General features: G+C 45.9%; 1 protein-coding gene across 5 annotated transcripts; it reads right to left on the bottom strand.

Annotated features, from left to right (window-relative positions):
- Nucleotides 1–3,915: 3,915 nt before the first annotated feature.
- Nucleotides 3,916–10,841, bottom strand: LOC106580617 (RING finger protein 37). 5 transcript variants are annotated; one of them, XM_014161866.2, is made up of 7 exons: nt 10,645–10,841; nt 8,986–9,049; nt 7,768–7,869; nt 6,910–7,643; nt 5,991–6,766; nt 5,326–5,547; nt 3,916–4,598 (listed from the first exon to the last, which is right to left on the bottom strand). In XM_014161866.2, the coding sequence occupies exons 2-7, from the start codon at nt 9,037–9,039 to the stop codon at nt 4,387–4,389; spliced, it is 2,100 nt and encodes a 699-aa protein (XP_014017341.1). In that variant the 5' UTR covers nt 9,040–9,049; nt 10,645–10,841; the 3' UTR covers nt 3,916–4,386. The 5 variants fall into 5 exon arrangements, with proteins under 5 accessions (XP_014017341.1, XP_014017338.1, XP_014017339.1 ...); XM_014161863.2 differs by having other exon boundaries at nt 3,916–4,658; XM_014161864.2 differs by having other exon boundaries at nt 3,916–4,658; nt 8,986–9,052; nt 10,645–10,838.
- Between the last annotated feature and the right edge of the window lie 3,154 nt (nt 10,842–13,995).

The raw sequence follows: 13,995 nt of genomic DNA on the forward strand, positions 1-13,995 counted from the left end.
TGGACAGCAATATTCAAACACTGTCTGAGTTTTTTAAGCAGATTTATGTTAATATGGAGACTGGACCATTCTGGAACACTCAACACCACTTGCAAAGCCATTCTGGTGTCTTTGGAATTAAAATGTGGGTAATTGTGCCATGGAAAAATGTAATCTATACCAGGGTTTTCAGAAGACTGAGGCAGGTTTTCCCTCTAACTTTTTACCTGGGCTTAGCTCCTTTCATATTTATTAAAATTTTTATAAACTTCCCAGTCCCTGTTGGTGACAAACATACCCATATTCATGGGTGCTAGGAGTGCTGAGGGTGCTCCCAAGATAAAAAATAAAACAAAGCCACTAAATTAGATTACTCCTTCAAGTAGGGATGTATTACTCCTGTATGAGTGGACAAAAATACTCCAAAGCCACCCACCCCTCTATGGCTATGACCATAAGATGATGCTGCCACCATTCCACATTACTGGCCTGAATAACAAAGTGAATGGAAGGAAGCCTGTTAAAGAAATGCACTCTAAATTCATCCATTCAGTTTGCAACAAGGACATTAAGTAATACTCAGTGGTGGAAAAAGTATCAAATTGTTATACTTGAGTAAAGATACCTTAACAGAAAATTGATAAGTGTGTGAATTGGACAAGTTTCCTGTCTTGCTAAGCATTCGAAATGTACAAGTACTTTTGGGTGTCAGGGAAAATGTACAAAAAAATGTCATTTTCTTTAGGTAGTCAAAAATATAAATAGTACAGATACCAAACAAAACTACTTAAGTAGTACTTTCAAGTATTTTTACTTTAGTACTTTACACCACTGGTAATACTGCAAGACATTACCTGTATGGCCTAAATGAAAAACTACAGGTTTTGGTCATATCCAATACAACACAGTGAAACCCTCTGTATTTAAGTATTTTGGTAGAAGCATCATGTTATGGGTATGCTTGTCATCGGCATGGACTGGGGAGTTTGTCAGGATCAAAAGAAATGTGAAAGGAGCAAAGCCCAGGTAAAAGGTTAAACAAAAAAACCTGCCTCAGTCTTCTGAAAACCTAACCCTGGGATAGTTTTATTTTTCAGCAAGACATTTACAAATATTTTTATACCAAAGACACACCAAAATGGCTTTCCATGAGGTGTTGAGTTTTTCTGAGTGGTCTAGTCTGTCCTGACTTAAATTTGCTTGAAATTCAGAGACAAGGTTTGAATATTGCATCCATCAATTATTCCCAACCAAATTTACCGACCGTGAGCAATTTTGACAAGAACAAATGGACATGTGTTGCCCTAAGAGTTGTGAAAAGTTGGTAGAATAATATTCAAAATGATTCAGAGCTGTAATGTCTGCCAAAGGTGTTTCCACCAAGTATTAACTCTGGGGTGTGAAGATATCTTCGCTTTTTGTATTAATTTATAACATGTTTTAACCTTTTCATTTTGAATATGGGGAGTAGGTTGTGTAGATCTGTAGGAAAGAAAGCTAATGTAATCCCTTTTTAGATGTAATTTTAAGGCAGCAAAATGTGAAGACTATGTCCACTCATGAGGCACTGTATGTATGAACTCCCTGTCAATCGTCAATGGACGTATTTATGTCCATGTTTAAAAAGACTATTGCTGCAAAATATATTTTCCCTCTGGGACAATTAAGTTGAAACTTGAACTTGAGACAAGAGAAAACAAGGGGAAAGTAGGAACAGGGTAGGTTTATTCTGTACTGGCCACTTCTCAATGAGACAGCAGCCTTGGACCTCTGTTCTTCTCTTCTCTAACCATTCTTTGTGACTGAACACACTTTTCTATTCCTCTCTGTACAGATCTACAATGGCAGCTGTGACGCACTGACGCTACACTCTAGCCTTGGTTTAGCAAGACAAGTTGGAAAAGCAGAAACACACTCCCCGACTAAGCAAAGGTTCTCAAGTTATGACAGTTGGGTATAAGTAGAACCCACATCACCATTGCGGCGAACAACATCGGCGATGTCGTACCCACAGTGTCTATTAAAACATTCCCAAACCAGAAACCTCCAGTCAATCACGGACTATAAAAGGAAAACCAGCCCCGTCGCGGACCAGGATGTCTTGCTCCCAGACAGACTAAACAACTTCTTTGCTCGCTTTGAGGACAATACAGTACCACTGACACGGCCCGCTACCAAAACCTGCGGGCTCTCCTTCACTGCAGCCGACGTGAGCAAAACATTTAAACGTGTCAATCCCCAGCCGCGTCCTCAGAGCATGCGCAGACCAGCTGGCTGGTGTGTTTACGGACATATTCAATCAATCCTTATCCCAGTCTGCTGTCCCCACATGCTTCAAGAGGGCCACCATTGTTCCTGTTCCCAAGAAAGCTAAGGTAACTGAGCTAAACAACTACCGCCCTGTAGCACTCACTTCCGTCATCATGAAGTGCTTTGAGACTAGTCAAGGACCATATCACCTCCACCCTACCTGACACCCTAGACCCACTCCAATTTGCGACGCAAACGACGACGCAATAGCAATCACACTGCCCTAACCCATCTGGACAAGAGGAATACCTATGTGAGAATTCTGTTCATCGACTACAGCTCAGCATTTAACACCATAGTACCCTCCAAACTCGTCATCAAGCTCGAACCCTGGGTCTCGACCCCACCCTGTGCAACTGGGTCCTGAACTTCCTGACGGGCCGCCCCCAGGTGGTGATCGTAGGTAACATCTCCACCCCGCTGATCCTCAACACTGGGGCCCCACAAGGGTGTGTTCTCAGCCCTCTCCTGTACTCCCTGTTCACCCATGACTGCGTGGCCATGCACACCTCCAACTCAATCATCAAGTTTGCAGACAACACTACAGTGGTAGGTTTGATTACCAACAACGACGAGACAGCCTACAGAGAGGAGGTGAGGGCCCTCGGAGTGTGGCGTCAGGAAAATAACCTCACACTCAACGTCAACAAAACAGATGATCGTGGACTTCAGGAAACAGCAGAGGGAGCACCCGCCTATCTACATCGACGGGACAGTAGTGGAGAGGGTAGAAAGTTTTAAGTTCCTCGACGTACACATCACGGACAAACTGAAATGGTCCAACCACACAGACAGCGTGGTGAAGAAGGCTTCAACCTCAGGAGGCTGAAGAAATTTGGCTTGTCACCAAAAACACACTAACTTTTACAGATGCACAATCGAGAGCATCCTGTTGGGCTGTATCACCGCATGGGACGGCAACTGCTCCGCCCATAACCGTAAGGCTCTCCTGATGGTAGTGAGGTCTGCACAACGCATCACCGGGGGCAAACTACCTGCCCTCCAGGACACCTACACCACCCGATGTCACAGGAAGGCCAAAAAGATCATCAAGGACAACAACCACCCGAGCCACTGCCTGTTCACCCCGCTATCATCCAGAAGGCGAGGTCAGTACAGGTGCATCAAAGCTGAGATTGAGAGACTGAAAAACAGCTTCTATCTCAAGGCCATCAGACTGTTAAACAGCCATCATTAACATTGAGTGGCTGCTGCCAACACACTGACTCAACTCCAGCCACATTAATAATGGAAAAATTGATGTAATAAATGTATCACTAGCCACTTTAAACAATGCCACTTCATATGTTTACATACCTTACATTACTCATCTCATATGTATATACTGTACTCTATACCATCCACTGCATCTTGCTTATGCCGTTCTATACCATCACTCATTCATATATTTTTCTTATGTACATATTCATATTCATTCATTTACACTTGTGTGTATAAGGTAATTGTTGTGAAATTGTTAGGTTAGATTACTCGTTGCATATTACTGCATTGTCGGAACTAGAAGCACAAGCATTTCGCTACACTCGCATTAACATCTGCTAACCATGTGTATGTGACCAATAAAATTAGATTTGAATAATACAAAATAAAACACATTTCAGAAGATGTCTGTAAACGTTTTAATGAGTTCTGTTGGGGACAGGGGTAGAGAGGCAGGGAGGGATTTTAAGTCATTGTTCATCAAGGCCCAATGGACAATAAAGAGCCCCATTGTAATCTGTGTTTCCTCCATGTCCACCACTATTCTGCTGCTCACATGTGCAGTGAAGAGCACAGGCAGAGTGAGTGGGTGACTGTGTATCCGTTGGAGGTTAAGAGCGCACACATTTTCAGTGAGTTGCAGTAGGGTTGTTCAGTTCGTTACATTTTAGTCATTTAGCCGACGCTCTTATCCAGAGCAACTTACAGAAGCAATTAGGTTTAAGTGCCTTGCTCAAGGGTACAGACAGATTTTTCACCTAGTCGACTCAGGGATTTGAACCAGCAACCTTTCAGTTATTGGCCCAAGACTCTTAACCGCTAGGTTACCTGCCGCCATAGCCCGTTCAGTGGTTAATGCGACACTAATTTTTCCGTTCAGTGATGCACGTGTGTGATGTCACTGGAAGCGGCAGGGCTATGGCAGGTGGGACAGAGGATGTGATTGGGCATTGCTGTAGTGACAAGTGGGCGGGACTTCCTGTGTAGGCAGGGGCGGCACAGGAAGTGACCACAGGGCAAGCGATATGCTGATGGAGAGGTCGAGTAGACTGACAGAGAGCAGGAACAGGAACCACACCTGTTCTCACCTGGGAGAGAGAGAAAGGGAAGTGGGGAGAGAAGAGGGGGAAAGAGAGAAATAGGAAAAGCTAGAGGGTGAGAAAGAGAGGGTGAAGGAGAGAAAGAGAATGCATGTATTGAGCAGTATGTACACCTTGAATGACTCTCTGTTTACAGTTTGTATTTTATTCTCCCTGACTGACCACTTAATACTCAAACAACAAACACTATTTTAAAAAGGCTCTAACAACAAACTACATTAATTACAGCAATGGGAAGGAAGTTTGTATGGCGAGTCGACGAGGATGAAGTATAAAGACAGATGTTAACCTATCTCTGCAAACCTGGGGTCACTGTTGGTAATGGCAGACCCTGGCCATGACCCCACTCACTGAGGGTGTCTCAAGGAGAGTGGGCTATGCAAAAAACACATTTCCAATTCACACATGCGTATTAACAAACACTTGTACATGAGTGAAACAGGACAAATAATCACCCACCAAATTATTATTGTACTGTAGGTGAACATAATAAAGACTAGAAAATACTTGGTACAGTGTAATGAGGCTGAAAGTCCTTGGACTGCCTCTGACAGTGTTTTTCTCCCGGATACCTAGGCAACATCGCACTACTTGACCGTCTAACTTGTTCAACCAATGACTAGTCAACTCAAGAATTTCCCCGTCATGCATTCATAATCCAAGGAAGGGTACATTTTAGCCAAATTCAAACAGAGCCGCTAGAGGCCATTCCTACCTGTTGGGGTGTCAGCAGGTGTGTCTGCGTGTTTGTGCTGGAGCTGGGGGGTTTGGGAGGGGTAGGAGGTAAAGGAGGGTCGACCCTGCAGGGCTGAGAGAAGGGCCTGGTCTAGACTGGCAGACAAACGCTGTTCTTGGTCTAGACTGGCAGACAAACGCTGTTCATAGTCTAGACTGGCAGACAAGCGCTGCTCATGGGAGCTACTGCTAGGAACTGTGGCTGGAACAAGAGGAATAACAAAAACACTCATAAGTGACACACATTGAAACACTTGATACAGCCAATCCCAAACAAAGGCCTTTTAACTAAACGCTTGGTGCAGCCAACCCCAAACAAAGGCCTTTTAACTAAACGCTTGGTGCAGCCAACCTTAAACAAAGGCCTTTTAACTAAACGCTTGGTGCAGCCAACCTTAAACAAAGGCCTTTTAACTAAACGCTTGGTGCAGCCAACCTTAAACAAAGGCCTTTTAACTAAACGCTTGGTGCAGCCAACCTTAAACAAAGGCCTTTTAACTAAACGCTTGGTGCAGCCAACCTTAAACAAAGGCCTTTTAACTAAACGCTTGGTGCAGCCAACCTTAAACAAAGGCCTTTTAACTCAACGCCAGAATGCAATGATTTTGTTCTCAAGCTTTTTGCATTGCCTAATTTACCACTCACCTGAGGAGATAGTGGGGTTTGCATCTGTTCTTGGTCTTTTCAAGTCAGGAAGTAGCTCCTTGGAGTGACCAGCACTAGCAGAGGCTGCTTTGGGCCCGGTGGGCTCACCCTTTCCCTTAGAACGGATCAGAGTGGCCCAAACCTCAAGCTCTCTCTTTCTCCTTGTCCCCAAGTCTGGCCCTCCCTCCTGGGAACTCGCTCTATCCACTGCCCCTTCTTTAGGACCAACTTTACCAGGGCACCGATCCTTCACATTCCCATTCTTCGCCCGGTTGTTAAAAGCCCCAGTTCCCCTGTACTGCGTAAGCTGGCTCCTCTGTGTAATAACACTTTCTGCCCCTTTTTGGGTAGTCTGTGTGCGAGTCCCACTGTTTCGGCTAAGTGCCCCCTGGTGGTTGGCTGACTCTACAGCAGCAGCAGTGGTGACAGCAGAGTCCCTACTCTCTCCAGTCCTCTGTGGAGGTATGAGTCTGGAGGGGTGTGGACTCTCCCCGTGGCCCTGCCTCCCAACCGCTCCCTCCCTGACCTCTAACCCTGTCTGGAGCAAGAAGCGGTCGATGCGGCTCTTCAGGTGGGGGTTGGGGAGGGCCTGTGACTCAGGGACGAAGGGGACACCGGTGAAGGGGTCGTTGGGGACGCGACCCCAGGTAGCCTCCCTCCTCTGGTACTCCTCCAGAGTAGAGCTGTCCACAGACACTCCACTGGGCAGCAGCATGGGCAATAACATCACTTCCTGGGTCAGCGGGTCCAGGAACTCCTCAGGGACTTCCAGGAGGCTGGGGGTCAGAGAATAGAAAAGATGAGAAAAATACATTAATATCTTCCTACAGATGACGGTGTTGCCTTTGTGAAAAAGAGTTGCAATTCATTTGCCTCATATATTGTGTTGAAAACAGTCAGTGTTTTATACACACTGTACCTAGTTGCTGTTGTCGTCTGTGACAGTGCCGGTGGTTGATTGACAGGTGAAGGCTGAGCTGATGCCAAGTGGCTGAGCCGTGGCACTGGTCTCAGGCTAGCGTTCTCATGTGTTATCCTCACCCTCTCCACCTCGTCCGGAGGGCAGCAGCGAGAAGGCAGCCCCCACACTGCCAGTGCCTTGAGCCCCATCGCGGAGGCACCCGCACCGTACGGCACCGTCACACGGAGCTGCTTCACAGAGCCTAGAGAGAGCGGGCCCCTGCTCCACAGCTCCTCTTGTCTACACCCCTCACGGGGTGCCGGGGGCAGGGAGGGGAAGGGAGGGCGCGGGCGGAAACAGGGATGGGAGAAACTGACGTGGGTCTCTTCTGTTAGTTCACAGCGTCCCACCAGGTGGAAAGCCCCCTGGCTGGTGTCTGTGTGGCTGTGCGTTTGGCCACGTTGGGTCCATTGCTGGCTCTTCTCCTGGCCGTGTAGACTATATTGTTGGGCCTGGAGGCTCCATTGGTGGCCTTTGAACTGGGCCTTGGCTTGGTCCCATTGCTGGCCCTTCTCTTGGCCTTGCTGGGCCTGGGTTTGGCCCTGCTCTAAGCTGTGATTGTGGGGGAGTGGGGGGTCAGAGCTGGTGCTGATCTCCAGCCTCTTGCAGTCCTGTCCTCGGTCCATGCCCCAGGGCCACAGCTCCACATCCACCCGACACACTTCCACTTGGAAGCCAAACTGCAGTGTCACCTAGAGTCAGACAAAGGAAGATTAGACAGACATACCCACCTTGACCACTTCTCTAGAAAGAGATGAAGAATAGGACAGTGATGTCATAATACACATCTCTAAATATTTTACAGCGTCAGCTCACCTGAACAGGCGGCCGCAGGAAGTACTCCAGCTTAAAACCCCGCCTCCGGACTGCTGGGTCGGCTGATAGGAGGTTGGTGACGTCGTACCCATCTGCACATAGCTAGATGAGGGAGGGAAAAGAAGAGGGAGGGAAAAGAATAAGGGCAGAGTGAGGAACGTGAGAAGGAAGGAATGAAAGAGAGGAGGTTAGGGGAGAGAAGGAGGTAGGGTTGAAGAGAGAAGTATTTGGTATTTTATTAGGATCCCCATTAGCTGTTGCGAAAGCCGCAGCTACTCTTCCTGGGTTCCCCACAAAACATTAAACATGACATGAATACAGAACATTAATAGACAAGAACAGAACTACATACATTTAAAAGCAGTGAAGTGATGAGGGGGAGGAGTGAAGTAAGGAAGAGGCGATGGAAAGAGCAAAAAGGAGAGGTGGAGAGTGAAAAGAAAGAGGGTAGAGGTAAAGAGGGTGAAAAAGTGGAAGACTCCCAGAAGAAGAATAACACCTAGCGAAGTGAGTATCAGACAATCCATAATACAAAGACTGGAACATAGCAAGGTTATCTGTGATTCAACCTCCCACACAGCACCTTGCTCCTCTCCTTCTCCTCTTCCCATCTGCCACCTCCAACCCTTTCCTCCTCTTCTCATTCAAGCACACATCTCTCACCCTTTCTCCTCCTCCTCCTCTCCATAAAACCCAGAGGACAGAAAATGACCACAGTAGGTGAGAAGGACAGGGGGGTGTGACGAGACAAAGGGAAGATTGGCTTTGTGTTGTACTCGAGGAGGAAGAGGTAGAGTATGGAGAAGAGGAAGAAGAAGGTAGAGTATGGAGAAGAGGAAGAAGAAGGTAGAGTATGGAGAAGAGGAGGAGGAAAGAGAGTATCTACATTTTTCCAATAAGAACGCTCATTTTAGATGTTCATTTAGAAGCATTTTCTCCCATTTGCTTTGACTGGGAATATAACCATTTGTTCAGATTGTTACACATTGAACCAACGTTAGTCAATGATCTATGGAGGGACACGGGGGATAATGTCAGCTCTGGTCCTATCCAAACCTCGACTTGAAGTTCAGTACGTACGCTTTTGGAGCCATATCCCGGGTTCGTCACCGCAGTGCAAGCATTATGGGTGATGAACGTTTTGACTTGACAACAAGGTACTGAACTTCAAGTGGTGTTTTGGCTACTCCAGTCCATAAAACTCTAATTGTTTTGTACCTTGTCACACTGGATGGTGGTCTTGAAATGTGGTAGGCAGAGATTCACCACCATGGTCTCACACCTGCTGAAATAAGAAACTAAAATCAATGTTTTCAACTTCTACACTAGACATTAGTCTCCTACCCATGCTGTGGAATAGTCCAGTCATTCAGACAGCCAGAGCTTCTTTGCTGTGAACTCTTTGTTCAATTACCCCAGGTTAGTGTAGCATGCAGTCTAAACCATGCATAGCAAAACAAGTGTCAACCCTACCAATCACGTGTGGATGTATGACAGAGATGATTCATAATCTATTCAATTCAAAAGCCTAGATCTTTATTATCCGCTAAGGACAATGCTTGTGCAGCGTAAAAAAAAATAATACATACATACACACAGCAAATAAACTGACAATGGGAATAATAACATCAGGGTGTTGCGAATCATACACATGACAAAGTTCTATACAGGCAATCCTATGGGTATAATTTGTGGAACGTTCCAACATGAATCTGTTCCAAAAACTTCGTAAACAACAAGGTTGCCTACAAACAACGCATACAAAGTTGTTTAGCGGCAGAATAAGATACCGGGTTGGGATTGGGCTATTTCATTATGTTTTTCACTCACCACGTTTATTCTGAAAAATGTCTGTCCTCACTCTGGTAGCATACGGACAAACATTAAGAATAAGCTACGTGGTGAGTTGATGCCTATTCGGCAGCTAGTTAACTAGGTGAATTGATCGTGCTATTGTGTATGCGTTTGTTGGCAACCTTGTACTTTACGAAGTTTTTGGAACAGATTCCTGTTGGAGCGTTCCACAAATTATACCCACCCCCTACAGGCTGAACGACATTGCTTCTTTTCAGAATTGCAATAACACTTGACCTCTCTCCACTGTGAGCTGTCAGTTGACCTTGCCTTAGAAAGGGTGAATTTGATTTCGTCTCACATCACAATAATAGTTAGCGTCAGGTACTACTTCGGTAGTCTTTTGAGACATTGGGCAAGGGAGTCAACAATACAGCCCAATGTCCCAAAAAAACACACAATTACTTGACTCAAGACAAAAAAAACTCTCATGGGAAGCAATGTGTGATGGTACCATGTTAGTAGACCCCACCATTCTAACGTTACTATGGATGACTAACGACGGCGTTAACATTACATCCCATCAATCCAAAGAAGGATGACACTACATTATAATAGAACAAAGAAAAATGTCATGGCTTTCAGTCAAGAAAACAATATATATATAAATAATACGATTACATTCGATAGCCTAAAGTAGCTATCTGGAGTTCAATCTAGTCATGTTCAGTTAGCCTAGCTATTCCTCCACCACACAGATTAGTTAGCATATAGCTAGCTTACGTTACACAGAGCCATAGCTAACGCGTTAGCCTTCGTACACAGTTACCATGTTTTATTCCACACACAAACTGCTGACTTATGACAGTATTCTGTACCTTCTTTTGGCCCTCTCATCTCTAAAGCTAGCTAGCTAACGTTAGCTAGTACTTCATTGGTTACTTCCTAGCCGAGACCCGACGACAGGGTAATCTAGTATGGCCAATTGCTTCATTGCTAGCTAACTAACGCTAGCTAGTTTTTGTTTACTGAACCCAGTCTAATTTCTTGCAGAAAGTTGGCCAGTAAGCTATCGGAGCTCACCGTGTTTCCTAATGTTCTTGTAGACCAGCTCACACGAACTGTCTGAAAGAAATTCAAACGATGCAATCACTGGAACTTTTCTCTGGTTGGACCACTTTACATTTAGCCAAAACACTGGCTAGCTAATGGAAGGAAAGAGAGAAGGGACATATTACGGCGTCAACTATTTTCGCGATTGCCTGTATGGTGTGACCGAGATCCCCTGCTGCGTTCTCCAAAATCGTCTCTGGCACTATGATGCCGAAAGCATGTAGGCCTACAATGTAAAATCTGTTCCTTCAGCTTTTCTGCAATGAATGAAAGTATTTTCCTAAATTGTAAATGGTTAATAGTTTCCATGTGGCAACAAAAGATTAAATCAGAAAAGCAGCAGTGCCTTGGCAGATTTATTAAGCAGGGTGCAACTGCAGCCCACAATTCTGGGCGTTCCTGCATGTTGGCATTCATGAACCTCTCTTTATACTTCTATTGGTCCATTTTTAAGCTATGACTCCAGTACGTAGGCAGGAGACAGAGCCGCTCCAGTACAGTAGTATCTGCTGATCGTGTCAGAAAGACAGTGAGGCAACGGGAACAGGAGTGAGAGTTCAGATCTAGGACTGATGCCACAGGGAGAAAGACAGATGGAGTTACGCCAGGATGTCATTGGGCCGCAAGCAAAGTTGGGAGAAGAGGAATATCAGGATTTCTGAGGAGGAATGAAGGGGAAAAATAGTAAGAAGAGGTTGATTTGAATTTGACGAAGATGGCGATAAAAATGTAGATGCCGTGTCGAAGAAGATTGGTGTCAAGCGCAAACAGAGTGATCCGTGCGCCAGCCCGAGTTCTGGAAGTGAAATGGAAGTGAATGAGGATGATTTAAATGAGGTGGAAGGTGTGGTGAAAAGCTCGGAGGCCTGAACATGGCATCGATGGACATGATAAAGAAGATTCTGATCCAGTAGGAGTGACATTTTTGGAGAAAGTGGATCCTTGCCTTTTGGCGGATCCATTTGTGGTTTCAGGGTGGGTGGAAAAGGAGTTGGGTGCAGTTGAATCAGTAAATAGGTAACCTGCAGTGGACTTGTGATATTTGTGTGTGTTTCTTCTGATCAGAGGTAGCGGGCACTCCATGTCACGCAACTTGGGTCAAGAGCTGTTCCTTGCACAATTGAAAGGAATGATTTCTGTGGTAGCATTAAGTGTGGAGGTGGAGCAATTGAAGTTGAAGATTCCTGGTGTTTGTGACGCCTGCTGTTTGGTGCAACGCAGACCCAGTGGTGAGCGTCGCAGACCCAGTGGTGAGGACTGACAGTGCAACACTGTCAGCCCTTTTGAGTTTTGAGTCAGAGTCTTTACAAGACAAGGTCATGTTAGGATATAACAGTTATCCTGTTAGAGTTTTTATGGCGAACCCAATGCGCTGTTTCAGGTGCAACATTTATCGTCGTCGCAGCTGTGTAGGAGGGAGATTCCAAGATGTGTGAAGTGTGCAGGAGGGCATGAGATGGAGGATTGTGTAGTTATATGGATACATTTGTGCGTGTCAACTGTAGGGGTGCACATGTTGTTGGGGATCAGAAGTGTCCAGTGAGAGAGAGGCAGGTTGAGGGGGCTAGAGTCAGAGTAGTGCAGAAGGTAAGGCCTCCCGAGTGGCACAACGGTCTAAGGCACTGCATTGCAGTGTTGAGGTGTTGCTACACCCTGGGGTTTGATCCCAGACGTGACCGGGAGTCCCATAGGGCGGCGCACAATTGGTCCAGCGTCGTCCGGGTTAGGGGAGGGTTTGGCTGGGGGTGCTTTACTTAGCTCATCTCGCTCTAGAGGCACTTTGTGGCTAGCTTGGAGCCTGTAAGCTGACTCGGTTGTCAGTTGAACAGTGTTTCCTCCGACACATTGGTGCAGCTAGCTTCCGAGTTAAGCGAGCGGGTGTTACGAAGCAGCACGGCTTGGCGGGTCATGTTTAGGAAGACGCATGACTCGACCTTTGCCTCTCCCGAACATGTTGGGGAACTGCAGCGATGAGACAAGATCGCAATTGGATATCACAAAATTGGGGCGAAAAGGGGGTAAAGAGAAGAAAAAAAAAGAGTTGTGCAGAAGGTGTCGTATGCTAAGGCAGTGAAGAAAGTAGAGGAGGTTGGGTCAAGGGTGAGGGATTCTGAGAGGATCCGTGTGAATAGTACGTCTGTGCTTGCACAGAAGGATAAGCCAATGAGTGATATACAGTGCATTCGGAAAGTATTCAGACCTCTTGACTTTTCCACATTTTGTTACATCAATCTGGAATGACAAAGTGAAAACAGGTTTTTAGACATTTTAGCAAATGTATTAAAAATGTACATAAGTATTCAGACCCCTTGGCTATGAGACTCGAAATTGAACTCAGGTGCATCCTGTTTCCATTGATCATCCTTGAGATGTTTCTACAACTTGATTGCCCATTACATTTCAGTGTTGTGATACCTGTGGTAAATTCAATTAATTGGACATGATTTGGAAAAGCACAGACCTGTCTATATAAGGTCCCACAGTTGACAGTGTATGTCAGAGCAAAAACCAAGCCATGAGGTTGAAGGAATTGTCTGTAGAGCTCCGAGACAGGATTGTGTTGAGACACAGATCTAGGGAATGTTGAAGGTCCCCCAAAACACAGTGGCCTCCGTCATTCTAAAATGGAAGAAGTTTGGAACCACCAAGACTCTTCCTAGAGCTGGCTGCCCAAACTGAGAAATCGGGGGAGAAGGGCCTTGGTCAGGGAGGTGACCAAGAACCCGATGGTCACTCTAACAGAGCTCCAGAGTTCCTCTGTGGAGATGGAAGAACCTTCCAGAAGGGCAACCATCTCTGCAGGACTCCACCAATCAGGCCTTTATGGTAGAGTGGCCAGACGGAAGCCACTCCTCAGTAAAAGGCACATGACAGCCCGCTTGGAGTTGGCCAAAAGGCACCTAAAGGACTCAGACCATGAGAAACAAGATTCTCCGGTCTGATGAAACCAAGATTGAACTCTTTGGCCTGAATGCCAAACGTAACATCTGAAGGAAACCTGGCACCATCCCTAGGATGAAGCATCATGCTGTGGGGATATTTTTCAGCGGCAGGGACTGGGAGACTAGTCAGGATCAAGGGAAAGATGAATGGAGCAAAGTACAGAGAGAGGAGGAGGACACCTCAGACTTGGGCAAAGGTTCACCTTCCAACTGGACAACGACTCTAAGCACACAGCCAAGACAACACAGAAGTGGCTTCAGGACAAGCCTCTGAATGTACTTGTTTTACATGTATTTTAGAGGCTAGATCAGCTTTAATATTGCAGATAGATTGTAGCTCCCATCAATGTAATTGTCTGCATCATTTTCAATCCCCCGT

Source organism: Salmo salar, chromosome ssa20 (genome assembly GCF_905237065.1).
Source record: "Salmo salar chromosome ssa20, Ssal_v3.1, whole genome shotgun sequence".
Lineage (NCBI taxonomy): Eukaryota > Metazoa > Chordata > Actinopteri > Salmoniformes > Salmonidae > Salmo > Salmo salar.

Bases quoted from the DNA above. Each gene is read 5' to 3' on its own strand.
- LOC106580617 (XM_014161863.2), bottom strand. From the start codon at position 9,039: ATGGTGGTGAATCTCTGCCTACCACATTTCAAGACCACCATCCAGTGT. The intron at 7,870-8,985 runs GTACAAAACAAT...TCCCTCATCTAG, and splicing joins CCACCATCCAGTGTGACAAG to CTATGTGCAGATGGGTACGA. The intron at 4,659-5,325 runs GTAGGAATGGCC...CTCACCCTCTAG, and splicing joins ACCTGCTGACACCCCAACAG to CTTTTCCTATTTCTCTCTTT.